General features: G+C 47.4%; 4 protein-coding genes across 4 annotated transcripts; all 4 read right to left on the reverse strand.

Annotated features, from left to right (window-relative positions):
- Positions 1–1,759: 1,759 nt before the first annotated feature.
- BT62DRAFT_471832 (uncharacterized protein) lies at positions 1,760–3,536 on the reverse strand. The gene is made up of 3 exons (XM_043181066.1): positions 3,073–3,536; positions 2,233–3,019; positions 1,760–2,175 (listed from the first exon to the last, which is right to left on the reverse strand). Exons 1-3 carry the CDS (start codon positions 3,405–3,407, stop codon positions 1,858–1,860), a joined length of 1,440 nt encoding a protein of 479 aa, XP_043035227.1. The 5' UTR covers positions 3,408–3,536; the 3' UTR covers positions 1,760–1,857.
- A 1,326-nt stretch (positions 3,537–4,862) lies between these two features.
- On the reverse strand, positions 4,863–5,393 carry BT62DRAFT_936850 (uncharacterized protein). Its single transcript, XM_043187199.1, has one exon. It carries the CDS (start codon positions 5,329–5,331, stop codon positions 5,050–5,052), a length of 282 nt encoding a protein of 93 aa, XP_043035228.1. The 5' UTR covers positions 5,332–5,393; the 3' UTR covers positions 4,863–5,049.
- A 1,301-nt stretch (positions 5,394–6,694) lies between these two features.
- BT62DRAFT_997014 (uncharacterized protein) lies at positions 6,695–8,200 on the reverse strand (the record flags this gene model as incomplete). The annotated part of the gene is made up of 5 exons (XM_043190626.1): positions 6,695–7,455; positions 7,515–7,647; positions 7,680–7,768; positions 7,831–7,882; positions 8,018–8,200. The coding sequence occupies 5 exons, from the start codon at positions 8,198–8,200 to the stop codon at positions 7,055–7,057; spliced, it is 858 nt and encodes a 285-aa protein (XP_043035229.1). The 3' UTR covers positions 6,695–7,054.
- A 7,329-nt stretch (positions 8,201–15,529) lies between these two features.
- BT62DRAFT_1042308 (uncharacterized protein) lies at positions 15,530–17,610 on the reverse strand (the record flags this gene model as incomplete). Its single annotated transcript, XM_043178444.1, has 9 exons — positions 15,530–15,937; positions 15,995–16,025; positions 16,083–16,640; positions 16,693–16,742; positions 16,793–16,811; positions 16,868–17,223; positions 17,273–17,364; positions 17,411–17,437; positions 17,486–17,610. The coding sequence occupies 9 exons, from the start codon at positions 17,608–17,610 to the stop codon at positions 15,555–15,557; spliced, it is 1,641 nt and encodes a 546-aa protein (XP_043035230.1). The 3' UTR covers positions 15,530–15,554.
- Between the last annotated feature and the right edge of the window lie 819 nt (positions 17,611–18,429).

Below are 18,429 nucleotides of genomic sequence, written 5' to 3' on the forward strand. Positions count from 1 at the left end.
TTGAAATACCTTCCCATTCTCCCTGAAGCTTCAGAAAAGCTGTGACATGCTTTATTGTTAATGCAGCACTGGAATATTTGAACCATCATCTCTACATTATACTGTTACAGACCCTAAATCCTGATGAGACATATTTCTAATGATCTTGTGCAGGCTCTTGTTATTCAAAGTGTATCCATTGTCCAACTTGTGAGTCGTCGAGCATTTAAATCCATGGTTTCTAAATGAATAAGCCGTGACTTAGCTTTGTTCATCGTTGGCATGTGAGTGATGAGGGTGTGAAGTATCTTGATTGGCTGTGTAATGGGACTCACAGGAAATCCGAAGAGAAGTACCGCACCACGCGCTTCGACGACATCGAAGGCCAACGTCGCCGCTGAACAGCAACCATCAAGCATTTAATCTCGCATGGCATGCTCAAGAGGCACTGTACCGTGTGGCAATGATGGTGTAAATGACAAAGTCGTCACAAGGAGATGTAGGTGGCTTCAAGAAGCCTCAGGTTGTGTTTCTTGGACTTATAAGGATATACACTGCGTCCCTCAGGATGGATGGATATGCTATTTCCAAGCCACAGATATTCCCACCTGTTCCGTCATTGATAGCCCATTTCGCAGCCATGCTCTCTGCAAGGTAAGCGTCTGGATAGCACTACATCGGCCCACTTTTTTTGAAGGTGAAGATACAAGAGTTCCCTTTGATTGGTCTTATGAGTTTTGTTGAATCATCCCCTGGATATAATAATTGAAAATTTCGGAGAACAACGCTTTCAGGGTTAATATCATATCTTGATTTCCACAGCACCGTGAACATCGATCGGAATTTGTAGGAAAACAACAGTAGATGCGCCATATGAGACTGTGACAGGTCCTCAGAGAGAATGGAGATAGAAATGATAAGACGAACAACGACATTGAATTTTAGCGGAGGCAATGTGGGATATGAAGTTAAGCATACAGAACATTCGCTTGGCCGCTTTACGGGACACGATGTAAAGAAATATGACAAATCGGCACTGCAGACATGCCTAACGAAAATTCTGATGGATATCGGTATCCCTGAGTCGTCGCATCCACGGTAGCTATCTAGTACAGTCGGAAGGTAGGAGACGCATTTGAGTAACAAGACTTCTGGGCTGAAGAAATGGGACATTGTCAGAGACTCAGAGAATGGCCCGAGTAACCTATATACAAGCCCAGATTATGTTAGCTAATATTCCGAGGGAAGATAACAGAGGCAGGAACTTAAAGAACACAGAGATTATATGAGACCATGTCCAATTCCAATCCGACCGAAATCGGAGAGGTCGTCAGAGCCACAAAATGTCCTGGGTCCTTATCTCTTCTGTGCAAGGACAGAGCGTTTGTCCTGGATAAGTAGTAACGAGGCACTGCGAATGAAGTATGTATTCTATGGTTCAGAGGAGCAGTCGCCCAATGAGAGCGCCAGCGGAACAGTATTGACTGTCTTGACGGCTAAAGTAACGCAGTAGACATTTAGCGAACGGGAGTTCCTCGGCTTAACACAGAACAAATTGCCACGACTTCGTCTGAAAGTTAGTGCTGGAAACTCGCACTAAGGTCGGGAAACTTTTTCGGAACCAGTTGAAGAAATGGGACGAACAAAACAGGAACGAAATCAAGCCGGTCCACAAGTACAGATTTCACAGGAAGATACCGAACACTGGCAGCTGCGTGGTTAGACTTACAGTCAAACTCTGGCCAATGTCTTGATTTTTCTCGGAATTCGGTAAATGATCCTTGAACAAAGAAAAGTACATTATGATGGTAGCTTTGTACGATCAGTCTGTGCAAGGTAAACCACTCATTGTGATTAAACTACCGTAGGTATTACAAATTAACCATCAGATCGCTTCCAGAACTTGTATTTCCTCCACGACTCCCTCCTTCCATGATACTCCAAATGCTGCACCTTAAACACGTGAATGTTGTTCTTTCGATCATAGATGTTCACAGAATATGTAGCGAAGTCTGATGACAGTTGCGGTCTAAACCTTTCAGGTGGTAGCGGTGCGAAACGCAGGGCTAAAATGCGCCTATGAATTTCACTTGCGGTCGTTCTTACTGCTTCAAATCCATAGGAACGAGACACCGCTTCTATTTGAAGATTGCAGAGATTCGGCCAGGATGCAATGAAAGCGTGTAATATTCTATCCTACGAACACATTTAGCCGTCGGACTAATCAAATCTGGGACGAAGTGAGCGACTCACAATGACATTGTTTTCTTCTGCTGTCGTTCTCGATTTGTCAGCGCAGACATATAATGATTTCAGACCGCGGCAAAGAACCAAAGCATCTAGCATAGAATGGTCCAAGCACCATGCTCCGCTATGGCAGGGCCCAATGCGAACTGTCGTCAACGACGAAGAATTCAAGGTGATGACGGTCGGAAGAAGGGATGAGATATGGAGATTGCCATTGGTCGGGTCTGACGACATGTTAAGTGACAGTTCATGAAGCCCTGTATAGGACGAGAGATACGACAGTAGCGCCAAACTGGGATTGTGATATGTGAGAGACACCAAGCATATTCCCTGCTCCTGCAATCCATCCCAAAATTCATCGGGTATGGTAATATACGTGTCCAGGCTCTCGAGGTGACGCAAATGAGGTATGAGTTCGGGGATTTCGTGTGCGTATAACTCGGAGTATATTCCGCCGCCTATCTTCAGTGTCTTCACAGTACTGTACGTTCCCGGAGGTAAAGAGCTAAACAACAATGAAATCGATCGTCTTTCATCGTTGTCGAAACCCCCGCCCCAGACGTAAGCATCTATACTTTCTATGTCTGGATTGTAGCCGAGGAAAGTAATGAGCTCGTTGCTTATTTGGCCCCAATAGTTCAAGTTGATATCTCGAATGTGACGAAATGGAGACAAGGGTATGTCCCAGTTGCCGCGACGGTCTATCTTCAGGCTGGACAAGAGGGGTAGATTTCCGAACCGTTCAAACATCAGATTAGCATAGTTCGGTCCCAAATTCCCGATACTTCTCCAACTGAGATGGGTGATCAATATCAATCAAGTTCGCCAAAATCTTACAAAACTCACAATAACGATTTCAATGAAACCATAGATGGAATAGCTCCAAGGAAGAGGGCATCAAAAGAATCTAGTCTCTCGTCTCTCATCTTCTTTCTAGCTTCGCTAGCAAAACGGGAGGGAAGAGGCCGGGACTCTTTGTCCAGATAGAGGGAAAGACGAATGATGTATTGCGCCAATCTCGGACCAGAATTAAGTGATTTAAGAAAGATGGGAGCTGAGCTAGAGTGCCGACTCCAAGATAGGTCGATGTAGACTGATTTAAAGACGAGAGGTGTGGCGATATCACGGAGCAGCTGGCATGTACGTCGAAGGTGCCGACGAGTCCGACTATCTGCCTGCATGCTGGTTAGTTTCTTTCCGGCAGTATAGGGTGGTTGTTACTTCAAAGGCAATCCTATTGAGGATTTCGTTGGGCACTGAGAGCAGCATCGCAGACGAGCGATAAAGATCACAAGGGAAGGTTGGGGTTGCCACGGAGCGAAAGGCGCCCAGGGACCAAGTGAGTCAAGCCGCCGGTTCAACAATGAACGGCATTAGATGCCGATCTCTCACGACCACCGCATAACTCTTAGTAGTTAGCTACTCATCTGCCAGACAATTTTGTGCTTTTAATGAATAACTAGTACGATAGCTAAGTGATAAGCAGTGACACAGTGATGTAAGAGCAAGACGTTAGGAAACAGTGTAAAGCAGGGGTGATATAATTAGTACCAAAGAAGCAGTAAGGAAAGATAATGAATATATGTCTATTCCTGAAGCAAGCTGTACCATACCACCCAATTTAATATGGGGATTCCCCTTCCGACTCCCAACCTGTCTGTTATCTTATACCAAAAACAGCCTGGCCTGAACATGGACATTGCCAAATTAACATTCATCATGGATGATCGGAGGCAGCTGGTATTTCCTCGGACCCACTATAAATAGTTCTGCTGGGAGTCGGAGCAGAGAAGCTGAAGAGCACGGCAGGAGCGTATTGGAAGGTGTTGGAAGACATGAAGATGAAAATGGTGCTGTACGATTGGGAGTAGAGGAGGAATTTGAAGATTCAAACACAGCGCCGCAAGTAGTAGCGCTCGTCGAAGGGACTAGTGATGGCTGATGTTGGGGAGTAGCGGCAGGCGTAGGTGGCAATAATATGGTTCCATTGCGAACGTCATTACTAGCGGGCGTCTGTTGGCGTTCGAGGCGGGGGTTTGGTGTATAGCCATGATTGTGATTGTTTTTGTCCCAGTTCATTTCCACTGGGTCCGTCGTCACAAATGTGCAGTCAACCTCACTGCAGACTTCCTTCTTGCTGAGAAAATAGTGATAAGCATGCTGACTGCCAAGCAGAGACTAAATACAGGACTTACTGTACATGGTTAATATGCGTTTGCAAGTTGGATCGCTGTAGCATCATGCGTGGACACTCAGGACATTTGTACATTCTGCGACAGAGAAATTAGTTTCCCATGTCAGTAAGGATAGAAATAAGACATACACTTTTTCTCGTTCTTCCTTCGTCCAATGTTGAGGCTTATGGCGTTTTAAGTCACATTTCTTGGTAAACGACCTTGTGCATTTGTCGTAGGGATATCGGCGGACAGAGGAAGCGATTGTTTGCTGTGAAAGGACATGTGACTCGTCAAATGAAGCCCTCAGAGAACGACCCCCACTCACGACCATGATACGAGGAGTACAAGACGTAATTGGAGCGGAAGGTTGAGAATAGGCAGACAAGTTGAAGAATGACTTTTCTCTCCCAACGTCGACGCTTAAATCTACAATCGTATCTCAATTTGCAACCACTCAGATTCGGGAGCATCGTTAGGCTTGGGCCTTGTTGAAGCGCGGACAAAGGGCTCTGTTGCTCAAATCCAAAATGTCGATTATTCCCAAATCCAAGAAAAGTCGAGCCGTTTATCTCCCAAGAAAGCGACTAAGAATTCGGTGATGGAAGGAATACAAAGACGTCTGAGTGTGTAAGAGGGAAAAGGGTCGCTATAAAGCGAGGCTTACGAGAATAAGGGAAAGGAATCCTAGGCTTGTGGCTTGATTTTCTTCTCCAGATCGTGCTTCGAAAGAGAGGTGGTAGCGAGCGGGAGGAGCCGTCATAGCATTCAGAACCTGGACCTTTCGTAACAGACATCCGGATTTGGGAGACAAAGGAAAATGCGAAACGCCAAATTTATCATCGGGACCTGGAATTTGAGGGACCAGTTGACTGCAGCCAATAGTGACATTCCATTCACCGGGAATATCACACCAAACAGAGTTTGACATCGCATGTTTTACGACAGATGCGTGCCAGATCCATGTTCGGATCGATATCTTCCACGTCCGAGTCTCCAGATCCAGACATACGCCACAACAGAAGGCAAAAGACAACCAGTAACGTAAGTCCTCGAATGAACGGTCTAGTCAACGCAAGTATCAGACTCGGACGTTGTTGAACAGTACGGCCCGGCCGGATTTTTAGTGGACATCCCTTTGGTACGCAAGTAGACGGTGTCAGCAAAGTAAATATAAAAATTCTTGATTTTCCCAGCGGCGGAAAGCATTCGAGAAGAAACCGAAATTTTCAGGAGGTGGACGAACCAGAGTGTGCGTCAGGGTCCAGAGACTGGTGTCAGAGGGACGAGCGTGTAAGAATATGTTGTAAAATAATCGCCCTGTTATTCTATCGGAAAGACAAAATGGACGAGGACGCGAAGTATTGAGGGAATGGCGGAGGGGAACAGTTCCCGACATGAGAGCAAATGCGACGTTTGGCGGTAGCACGTGACCCGCGCCTCTTTCTTCTTTGCCACGACGAATGATATGCTCAACTCCACGTCAATTATTCTTACCGCTTTCTTCTCTATCACGCTGCATAATTTTTAATATTCGTTGGACAGATAACAGCTCTGTGCACCTCGGATTCAAGACAGGTTGCTGTCACTGCCTTTCGCGTTGCTGAAGCGAAAACCTTGCTCTGAAATTTGGGAACTCAAATTTTCCTCTTCTTCGTTGGGGTCGATCTCATCCAGCTGAATGAATGGCTAAGATAAGCCCCAGGATCTGGAAGTTCGTTTTGATCTGTGGATCTAGCCCCATACCTTCGTCGGAATGGCTGTCGTGGAATAAATTATACCAATAGAAGGGGTTCTTGGTGAGAAATGTGCTCAGCTCCGAAATGTACCTGCTTATATGTTTTATGATGCGCTATGACGATTACCGTGAAATTGACAGGAAATCGACCGACGTCGCAGCTTAGCCTTATCGTATTCTCCTTGCCTGCTTCTTGAAATCTCTCCCTACAATACAGTTACGCCTATGCAGCTCGGAAAAGCAATTCGGTCGACCCTCGATACTCCAATATGCGCATATATTCCGCCGACTTTGGTCGTCTTCTCAGTGCTATTAGAGGTCGTATCTGTTGTCGAAGCGTAACTGGGCATATATGCTGCTGAGGATATCGATGAATTCCATCTCTGCGATCAAGAAACGTGGCAGCCATTCGTTTCCGTGGAACACACGTTCAGACACCATTGCCTCGATGGAACGCATTTCCGTTAACTTCGACTCAGCACCATGTCTACTTTGTCATACTTTGTCATGGATTACTGACTTTTCCTCTGGTTCGAAGGCGACTCGAGCCTTCCCATCGTTCTGATGTGCTACTAATGGACACTGTGGCAGTGGCGTCACAGCAGCCGCCGTCGACAACGCAATAAGTCCTACTCTAGCTGCCCTGTGGTTACTCATACAGATCGTTCTCCTGCAGAGATATACGGTCGTCTGCTTCTTCTACGTGTCGCCCATCGCCTCCACTTTACCAGACTTCATCATCTTGTTTAAAACAGACTCGCTTCCTGCAGAGGATCGAAAGTTTATTTGTAGAGCATGACAAACAACTATCGTACAGTCGACCCCATACCGCTCTCGGCAGGTCCCTGAAAATTACTCTCCCAAGATCGCATATCGCGTTCCACACATCATGAAGTGTGATCTCCTTCAGCAGCGTTCAGATGGCCAGCGCGATGGTGTGCAGCAAGGAAAAGAATCTCTCGAAGGCCTCCTTAACCTTATTCACGACAGTGACAAGGAGGACGTATACTCTCAACATGACATTCAACAGCCATCTACCAAATTTGGCCCACGGGAACTCGGTGATGAAAAATTTGGGAAGATCCCAGAGGAAGAACTTGGGGAGATGACAGAGGAAGGATTTGGGTAAACTCCAGAAGAGGAATTGTCCGACACGAATGATGTTCTTCCACGATAAATTGTACCAGATTTCTAGGATGATTTCCTTAGGGATCTTCCATAGAAGGCCTTTGGGTATCTCCCTGAAGAGGATCTTGCCGACGTCATAGAGCTTCCAGGCCATGACTCTGATGCGTTTAATGGCTTTTCTCGATCGGACTGGAAACAAGAGGGTTGTCAGCCATTGCCGTACAAAGAATGAACAGAAACTAACCCACATTTAATCCGTTTGAAAGCGCCTAAACGTCGGGAAAGCAAGAACATCGTGATCTCGCGTTGCTTGTTTGTGGCGGCCAGACGCAGAGTGGTTTGGCCATCGGGTGCGACTAGGGTGTCGTCTGCTCCGTATTCCTGCATGAGGAGGTTTACCATCGCTATCTAACCCGTCGACACAGCTCCATGAGGGGGGTACGGGGCACAAAACCTTCATCAAGTAAATCTTCCATGTCGATCTGCTCTCCACGCTGGATGGCTGAGAATACATATTCGAATCGTTTGTGTATAATGTAGTTATATCCGGATTCGTAAAATAACCGAGCCTTAAGATCGGCTGGAGTGTGGCAGGGTGAGCTCCACCCGTTGATGTCTGCGCCGTGAGCGAGGAGAAGTCGTGTTATTTTGATGTCTCGAGCGCGGACGGCGGTAAGGAGAGGCGTGTTACCGAAACAGCAGAGGGTATTCGGAGTTGTTAGGCAGGGGTGGACATTAGAAAATTAGATACGAGGTCATAGTCGTGCTGGGCGATGGCGAGGTGGAAAGCATGAGATCTTGCACACGTCTGGGCAGGAAGGGGCGTAGGAGGTGGTGCGATACCATCATCTGCAATGCTGACAACTGGCGTTGTCTGGTTATAGTCGTCGTAGGGTGGTGCAGATAGTATAGGGAGGTGGTCAGGATCAGACATAGTGGGTGGCTGATGAGTGATGACGGTGAGTCAAGCGCGTCTTATTCAGCTCAGTGTTGTTAAACTCGTAATGATTACGGCCAGTCGATCCGCGGGAGCTACATGTGTACTTTACACAGTGATGCGGACCTATGTGGCTGTTTATGCGCAGTGTTAATACAAGTTAATTCCGCTTTCGTTGACTCAAGCAATAGAGTAGCATGGTGAGCCACGCTCACAGACTCTTTCAACATTAAACCTTATTTTGGATGTAAAACATGGAAAGTCTAGGATATACCATCCATTCCCAGAGAAACTTCTGAGAAAGTCGCGGTGTCAGACAGGCTGTGGCTAATTTTTTTTCGGTGACACGTGAGCATCGATTTCAAGTTCGGTTAGGCGTGGATGGCCACAAATACAAAATAGAGCAAAACTACAAACTTCAGCTACAGTTCCTGCCATTTTACTCTTCGTTATAAGAAGTTGGAGTCAGAGTTTTGATGATGGTAGCCTCGCATCTGTATGGATTGTTTTTCATCTGTATAATCTTTATCAAGTGATTCTCTCTACAGCATAGCCTCTCTATATTCTCGCTGCTCTCAGATAACTTAAATGGCTTGGCCGGTCTTGCAATACACGATGTTTCCTCTATGCAAGTGAGGTGCTTTGACAGTACACAAGCTGTTTAACGACGATACCGCGCTCGCCTGTAAGATCAGACACCGTTGACATGTGCCAGACGCGTGTTGATAAAATAAAGTTCAATGTACAATCTCCGTACCTTAACAATACGGAGCCTTGATTGAACCTCGACCCACGACTGCCGCCTGTGGCCTTCACCCGTGCAGCCGAAGGTGTCTTTACCGCGCCTCTGGTCCACCATCTTATTCAACCCTGATCGCTACAAGGAACTCGGTGTAACACATAGGACTCGTCTTTACAGGCTTGGTCTCCAGCTTGAACGTTCTCGAGATTCCAATCTGACCGTTTCAATCCGTGGCGTCTGTTCTCATCCCGTTTCAGGTCATCCTACTTTTGCGTGTGGGGATGGAAATATTCAGACTCCATGTGAGCACGACTATGGCTAGCAAGACCGTAAGTACACGATACAAGAGAGGATATTTGGAAACCTACCTGGCAAGACTGTGAGGCTACGTGAAGGAAAGGATAGTCTCTCTTCCATTCACAGTTTTCCAGGTAGTCCCCGATTCTCGGGATCGGGATATGTTTTGCTGTTCTTACGAGCTAAGAGGTAACCGGCGAGTGAGTACGACAGTCTGAGACTGGTACGAGCACTACGTACTCGCATTCAATCTTCTTACAACCGATGGGGGTGAAGAGAATGCTACTTCGCTTACGAGCTGTAGTAGGTGGAGGGTAAAGAGCAGGCGTGAGGTGCGGAAGGCGTAACTCACGATATAGTCCTCTCGATTGCGACCGTGCTGTCGCTCGGTGGAGAGGAAGAGTATTTAGCTTACTGCCTATGAGGCGGGGATACGTGAGCTGTGGTGTCATCTCCAGCTGGGCAGGGTACTCACTCGACGATTAGCTTTGTATGAGCAACAATTTAAACCGGATGAATCTTCCGCCAAGCCCACTGGCGGCCTCTTTAGGGAACGTGTCCTTCGATTACAGGAGCTTGTTATGAGGGGAAAGGGAAGTGCACCTGCCTCACAGTGGTCTATCGTTGTGCATACGTTCAAATCAGCAGTTCACCTGAGGAGCTTCCAGTCTCGCGACCCATGCCATATCTTACATCTTCCCTGGTCCACTTTGACCGCATACTCCTGCGACGATTGTTCCGGAAAACATAGCTGGACTGCTATGGAACGATTAAAATCTATGAAGACCTTATCCCTGTACTGCGGGAGTTCGAAGGCATCTCCAAGCGCTCCCATCACATTGCCGACAGTGCGTAATCTCCTCGTCAAAAAGAGACTCGATCCTCTCCTGTTGCTCATACTCATACCCTCAAATTCCTTGTGCGCCGGTCGCTTGCCAATCTCGCTCTCACATTTCCCCAAAATCGCATCATTTGCTTAGGCGCTCAGGTCGCCCAGTTGGTGACTCTTCGCCTCGAATGCAATTTTCTCCATGACATACAAAGCATCGCCTGTTTCCTCAATTTCTGCAGACAACCGTCCGCGTCGAGGTTCTCTATCTCCGCGTGATGGACAATCCCTGATAATCTGCTACTTGGATTGACTGTAAAAGTTAATCGGTATTCAATACTACCAGTCTTAAAGAGTGCTTGGATTTTCTCCGAGGTTCCCCGTTGTCAACGCCAAACCTTTCTTCGATATGCTGGAATCTGGATATAAAGGAGCAGTGGAGATGAAGATGGACGAACCAGGCGACGTTATAAACTCGAAGGAGAACGGGACCATGCACATTGGTGTACATTCTTGGAGGAAGTTCGGTTCTCGAGCTTTGGTAAAGTCCCTTTCGACCTGGATATATTGCGAGGGGAAAGATACATGTCGAGCTCGAGATAGTGCATCAGTTGATGTAGAATAGTCTTCTGGCCGATGTTTGTTGGTGGATGTTTTGTTACACTAGTAACATCGTTCTGTGAAATCCGTGTCTGGAGATGTTTGTCCATCATAAAGTTTCATGAAACTGAACAAGGAGTTTGTTTAGAGTTTATATTGGGTGTTTTATTCTGGGACGGGCTAACTACGAGTTACAGCGTGTATAGTAGATATATAGATAATTCAGGACAAGACAGTAATAAGAACTGAAAACTGCGACACGAGACTTGAGAGCAGGTATGGATAGAAGACAAGGATCAAGAAACGACAGCAGGGAGACAGCGCGTGGAAAACATAACGGAAACATAACAAAAACCGAGGCTATAGCACAAACAAGACCGTACATTTGGGAGAGAAAAAAAAGCATTTCAAAAGTCCGCCGTCGGCAAGGACACCGACCTCTTTGTTGGATATAATTCATATGAACCGAGATTAGCAGCACGACTCTATTCAGCGCCGTACATGATTGGAGGGAGTTGGTAGTACCTCGGCCCCGTGATGAACAACTCTGCTGGGAGACCAAGTCGCAGGTTCGGAGAGGGATGCGGACTAGAGCTGCGTGGTGGGGATGGGAGGTAGATGTTGGTAGCTGGTGGCATCATTGTGGGTGGAGGGATGCGGGACATGGCTCGACATGTGTGGGGTGACGGCAGGAGAGGTATGTTCGAGTCTATGTTCCATAGAACGGGAGGAATAGGGGGGCCGGATGGCGGGACATAGCCCGTCTCTGGGTAACTTCCCGAGGTAGCGGGGGACAGCATTTCGACGTCGCTGGTCTGGTCCTTCGGTGGAGGAGTGTCGAGCACCATGATTGATATGGTACCGCTCGGGGCGATGGGTGAAGGCTTGCCAGGGGACTCCAGCGAAGACATGTCAATGTCCTTCGCCTCGTCCGAGTCGGAGTCCTTATGCATGGTATTGTCGCCGGGAACGGTCTTTTGTCGTGCGAGCCGTTTTCTTGGAGCGTAGCGGTGCTCGGAGATCCTATGTCGTGTCAACTCGGAGGCATCTGCTGTTTTGTACGGGCAGTCAGGACACATTTTGTTGCGTATATCGTAGCTGCGTATACAGTGGTAAGTCCATAGAAAAGAAATCATAAGGAGGAACTCACTGCCGTTTGTTCATGTGGGTCTTTAAATTCGAACGCTGTAGAGACTTATGGTTGCAGCCGGCGACTTCGCAGGGATATTTACTATCCGAATTAAAGTGAAATCAGCAATCTGGAAGAAAATGATATCAAACATGGTTTACGCTGCATTCCGCCTCTCTTTAGTCCAGTGCTGTGCCCCATGGCGTTTCAAGTCGCTGCCCTTGGTGAACGACTTTTTGCAGTCAGTACAGGGGAATGGGCGTAAGGCAGTAGCGATGGCCTGCGAGATAAACACCGGTGAGTAGTCAGGAAATGCGTGTCAGAAGTGAAGTCCACACACAACCATAATGTCAGCAGAGCTCGAAGATGGAAGTGCACAGGCAAGTTGAAGAATGACTTTGCTCGTCCAGAGCTGAACCTTAAATTTGCGGAAGATATCCAAATTTGGGCTTCCGGAGGAGAACGATCAGGCTTGGAATTTGCTGAAGCGCGTAATCGTGCCTTGTTTTTTTTTTCCAACTGGGACAACCAGGCAGCAATTACTACAAGTTCGGAAACAGACAGGGTGTTGATTTTCCTGGAAAAAGGTCAAGAATTCGAAGAAGGAAGGAGCAACAAAGGAATTTGAATCTAGAACAAGGATGTTAATGGAGAAATACCAACGGAACCCTGGAAAATCAATGTGGCGTTAATTTTTGTCCAAGAAATGCTTCGACCTAACTAAGATCGATCTGGCGACCGTGCGGAGCATCATAGCCTTCAGAATCAGGGCCTGGAGTAGAATAAATCCGAATTTGGGAGACAAAGGAAGTTGACAAACTCTAAATTCACCATCGGGGCCTGAAAATTCGGGGTTAAGTCGAGTGAAGCCAACGATCAAACGAAATTTACCTGGGATATTGGACTAGGCAAAGTTCCGTCTCGCATGGCTCCGACAGAGACAGCTTCGAAGTACCGAAAGGGTGGCTGGATTGATAAGAGCGGAGGGCGAATTTCTAGGGTTGATATTTTCTGTAGAGCAACCGAAAAAACAATGTATCCGCCTTCGTGCGTAGTCGAGTAACGAAAGAAGATGTTTCAGGATATTCTGAATACCACAAGAAGACGGGCCTCGTACACTGATCCCGGATTTTTGGCCAATCTTCTTTTCGCGCAATCAGCTCCGAAATTCATCATCCCCGTTTTCTCAGGGGCCACATAGTTGGTGTAGCATATATCGAAAATCTGGATTTACGAAACTTATGGAATTGTCTAGAGGTAGTTCGGGATTGCAAAGTTGCGCCGTGATCCTAATACTAGTAATAGCATCTCAGCTAGCTTAGCGCTCGTCTACGGATAAGAGAACGCAAGAGGATGCGCCAGGAGCGCACCATCATTTTTTTACTTTCCACAGCCTCTTCCACTGTCAGTAAGGATCGAACAGGACGCGAAGCATTGAAAGTACAACGGTGGAGAGGGTTCCCGACATGGGCGCCACAGGGTCGAGTATGACGGCGGGCCGCTGCACGTGTTCCTTTGCGTCGCCGGCGCAGTCACTGATTCGTCCCCCAAATCGTCCCCAGCATACCTCTACTATATTCTTCCTCATCCACCACGATACATTGGCAAACGGGGATCTTTGCCGTAGTAAGCTTGCCGAGTTCGACAAAATCCTGGGAACCACTACATTTGATTACCATAATGTCGTAGTTCTGTGCATGCCCACTCCGAGCACTCTGTTCGTTGCTAGAGTATATACCCACCAATGGTCTCATTTCCAGGACTACGACTCTTCATGTATTGATTAATAAAGGAAAGCCCGAGGTGGCCATCAACCACCAACAGTATATCATTATTGAGCTGACGTAGCTCTACAGTAGAAGCAACATCCCAAAGAATGAGAATAGCAGAATTATTTACATATTCTCATAGACCACCTTCAGCGCATCGCATATCTCATTCCAATGCATCACATCTTCCGCCTTGTCAAACATGAACTTGCTGAGATGTTTGAAACGAAGCTCCGGTAACAGAGTACGAGAAGGCGCGTGGTCCACTGCGGGACCTTCCTCAATATTGATGCCACAGTCCCTAGGCTCCTTCTGGACTCCCCGATTCTCTACATCGGTTTAATATCTGAACTCCACCATATGAAAGAACGGTTTGACGTTGACGTTTGGAAGACCAGGAGAAAACGCGAGTATTCGAAAGCTTGGTAATACAGGCGTCTTATTAGCCACGACAGTCAATCCAAGAAGGAGATTGTCAGGAAGTGTGGGTGCGCGAAGACGAAGATCCTCGATACGTGCGGTGGTGCCGAGAAACTCGATGAAATTAATTACATTTGGTTCATCGTGAAGGAAATCGCAACTAACGGGAAGTTTTGTCAGATTGGTGAGAGGCGCAGCCATCTGGAGGAAGTGAACAATCCGATATTTAGAAAGGCGAGATTCAAGTAAGTGGGAGATCGGAGTACGAGTGATTCGCATACGCGCGCTATGGTTCCGGTGTGAGATTTTGGAATTTCTCTCATAATCACGTTGCGTACGGACGGGATCGGAATCGGTGCCTAACGAGGCTGTGGAATTATGGAAAGAGAGGGCTTGTGCAGAGACGAGTTTACCAATCACAGCCCAATTATGTGCCCTGGAAGCATCGGCACAGGCATATGGAATCAAGTTGGACCATGGGAGTTGTAAGATACGACATGGATCCGCGTCCTTACCTGCGCGGAACATTTGGAGGTGCAATGCAGACTGGAACGTATCAACAGCCATGGATTGTTGCCGGGATCCAAATCTGGCTTTGACCTTCATAACTAGGTCGCGCAAACGAGGAAATGCATTACCCGAAAACCTTTCCAAGGCGGGAAGTGACATGTAGGCATAGAAGTATTTCCATCTGCGTGTGCTAGCTTCAAGAAGAGCGAATTCAGGATAATGGTATAAGGTAGAGGAGCCGGTTCGAATGACGACAGTTAGGTCACACTCTCTAGCCCGTGCCAGCTGGGTGCTGAGCCTGAACAAACATGTTCTGTCGGTAATTTCGAGCTTCGAGTATCGGTTTGCATCAAATATGATGGTAGACCATAAGCGCGGAGATGATAATGCTGCATCGCGCCATCTGCGGCTGATGCGGGTCAATGTCCAGAGGGGTCGTCGAGGATCTAGGGATTCTTCAGACCGGCATTCACGCACATTCTTGATGACCTTCGAATCGCATACATACCAGGAAAATATCTCGTGGAACATCTGATCCGGAAGTGAGCGAATAGGGTGGAGTAGAGTCTTCGCGTCTGCGACCTGACCTGCAACTAGCTCCCTTTCGTGGAGGAGACTTTCTAAGGCTTGCGGTATCCTCCTTTCAATATCCTCAAGCATTTCTGTTCCGGCCCTGAGAGCGTCGAATAGAGAAGGCTTCTCTGCATCCAATGGAGGGCCATTCTGGCCCAAGAGCTCAGCCACGCGAGCCGAACGCAGAGTCTGCTGGTCCGGCAGAGTGGCTATACCACAGGAATCACAGGAATCCGGCGTTTTCTGAAATCCGTGTCACCTCGTGCTTCATCCAGCAACATACAAACTAAATCTTACGGAAAATGGGTCTTTTCAGTGAGCTGAGTTGGTTACTCCTTGATAAATCTTCGTTGATGTCGAATCACAAGATCATGGAAGAAATCACGCGTCTTCACAAAAGAATTATCATAAAAATCATGGAGGATATAATGTCCAAATGTAAACTATGCGTTCTTCATACACAATCCTGAAAGCAGATACAATCAGCTCCATAACAGAGTCAGCCTCTTCAAGCCCTCTACAGGCTTTGCAGGAGGCTCAGGATTTTGATTCGCAATCTCAATGTATTTGCGAATCGGCATCTCGTCTAACGGTACCAACTTTGACTTGGTAATAAACTTGTAGCCAAAGTATAGTGCGAAGATGAGAGGAATGTTGAAGTAGGATGAGAAGAATGTCTCCGTGTCCCATTTGTCGTGAATGAAGACGGCATAACCTCCGGTGAGAAGGATGAGGCAGAACGCGGAGAAACCGAGCCAGGCGGCGTACGGCTGGAAAGGAGACGTCCATGGGAGTTCGTCTCGAGAGATACCTTGTCTCTTCATACCGTAGTAGAAGCGAAGATACACCATGCAAATGATGATCCCTGAAATACGGTACTGTCAGATAAATCGAAATCTAGAAGGTCGTTGAGTCAACTTACAATGTATGATAGTAGCGGCGGACACGAGATCCTATTCAACAAAGATGAACCTCAAAGTACGAGGAAGCAAAGCCCGTACGGCACATACCTGGAGCCAACCAAAAACTTTAGAGGCACCATCCTGCAGCGTCATGTACGCCAGAGCCATGAACGCCGCTAAGAAGCCCACAGCCACATACGGCACACCAAACCTATTGACACGCAGGAAGGTCTTTGGTGCATGCCCCTCCTGTGCGATACCATACAAATTCCGCGAACCATTAAACATGATAGAATTCCCCGCAGACCATGCCGACGTCAGAACGATGGCATTTATGATATGCGGAACGACAGAAACCCCCGCTCTCTTCGCAGCAATGACGAATGGAGATTGAGATGCATCTCCCGAACCTCCGAGGAGGTTCGGGTCGTTTGAGGGAACGATGAGGCCGACGATGAGGATCCCGAAGACGTAGAAGTTGAGAACACGCCAGAAGACGCGTTTTGCGGCGATAGGGATGTTTTGGCGCGGGTTTTGTGTCTCGGCGGCTGCGTTGGCGACGGTTTCGATGCCGGAGTAAGAGTAGGCGGCGTTGGAGAAGGTGGTCCAGAAGCCGAGGAAGCGGCCTAGGGAGCCATCGGTATTGAGGTATTGAACGAACGGACCCTGCGAGTCAATGAGCTGGTGTGAGTTTCTTAGTGGGCAAGGAGGGACGTACCGGATTTCGCCAATATTGAAAACCATATCTGTGATGGTCAGGGCTGCCACCTAGAGAGACGGGTAAGGGACTGAAGAGACAAGTTGGAGATAAGAAATACCCAAGTCTATGACAAGACCCTGGAGACGACGAGATCAGCGTCCACAATTTATTCCATTAGTTGAGCATTACATACCATGATGATCAAACCCACCACCAGCATAATTTTGAGAATCGCAAAGCCAAACTCTAGTTCGCCGTACACACGAACGAAGAGCAGGTTTGAGATGATGAGCAGTATGCCAAGTAGGGTGATCCACACCCCGTTACTGATGGTTGTCCAGAACTGTATGAGGACGGCGCCAGCGGTAATCTCTGCAGGAAGACCCACGCAGTTCGAGTACACGTAATTCCAGCCCATCGCGAAGGACAACGCTGGGTCAAAAAAGTACTCGGCGTGGCGGACGATGGCACCAGATAGTGGAACGAGGGCGGCGAGTTCGGCTTGGCAGAATACGACACATGATACGAGGACACCGACGAAGGCGTAGCCTAGGGGTGTGTTGGTCAGTGACATGGAAGAGAGATGGCCGCTGCGTACCTAGTAATGCACCCACTGGACCACCACGAGCGATGGCTTTACCAGAGCCTAGGAACAGGCCTGTTCCTATTGTCCCAGCAAGGGCAATCATCCTAGAAGAGATAAGGATTATATTTTCTTAGCGGTAAAGGAGCGTACTGGATATGTCTCTGTCCGAGACCACGCCTGCAGAAAGGGCATTAGCATAGGGCTGTGGAGGCGGGTAAAACGTACTTGAGATCTTTCTTCTCCTCAAAGTCGATGATATCGTGGTCACTTGTTGTGTTGTACGCGACGACTTCAACGTCTTTATCGGTGCCGTAGTGAAAGGCCTTGACTCCTCGAGAATCGGTAGACATAGCGGGGAAGACGAAGGGTGTGAGGAATGGAGGTAAAAATGATGCCCGTTTGCGTTTAAATACGAGAAGCTTGTGCTCGCGGACTTACGAGGGGTAAGAGGAATAGACGTAAAAAGACGCCCGTATGAGATTAAGTACGAGAAACTTAGGGTTGCCGATCTGTCTCAGGCAGGTTTTTCATTTGTGTGATGCCAATCGGTTTGAGTCTGCATCCATTGAACGGCTTATCTTCATACCGATCGTTGAGTGGTTTAGCGGCTCCAAGGAGTTTCCAGATTATCTAATTTTAGTACTTTCTCCGGAATATTGAGAACATTGAGAGCTGTGCATACCGTGATAAAGCTAGATAATCTGCATAATATGGAGTGCAGATACTTCGTGTGAAGACGTTGGACCGATTCTTGTCTCCCTGGCCGCATCTGAGATGGATGGTGTTGGATTGATTGCTGTGTTCAGTATAGGTTTCACAGATAAATGAAGACCGATACCTACTCAAAGTCAGTTGAGACTAAGGGGGAGATGATGCTGGAAGATGTGCATCCCAGAAAAAATTGCATGCATCTCTGTAGCACATTGCTATTTGGAGAAGTATGAAAACTATGCCACTTCCTCCATGGTGGCCATTAGGTAGATTTGATAATGTGAGTGTACACCTTGTCTCACAATAATTCTGAGACTGTATCACTAAAATAAGATGTGCACTCCCAGTTCCACAGTTTAGGTCTATCATGGTTATTCTAGAAAGTGTTATTCTTGAGCTTACAAAATCAATGATATGCACTTGAAGTGACTCACTTCGACAGGTATCTTGAATCCTTG

Source organism: Guyanagaster necrorhizus (genome assembly GCF_019112545.1).
Source record: "Guyanagaster necrorhizus MCA 3950 unplaced genomic scaffold BT62scaffold_35, whole genome shotgun sequence".
Classification (NCBI taxonomy): Eukaryota; Fungi; Basidiomycota; class Agaricomycetes; order Agaricales; family Physalacriaceae; genus Guyanagaster; species Guyanagaster necrorhizus.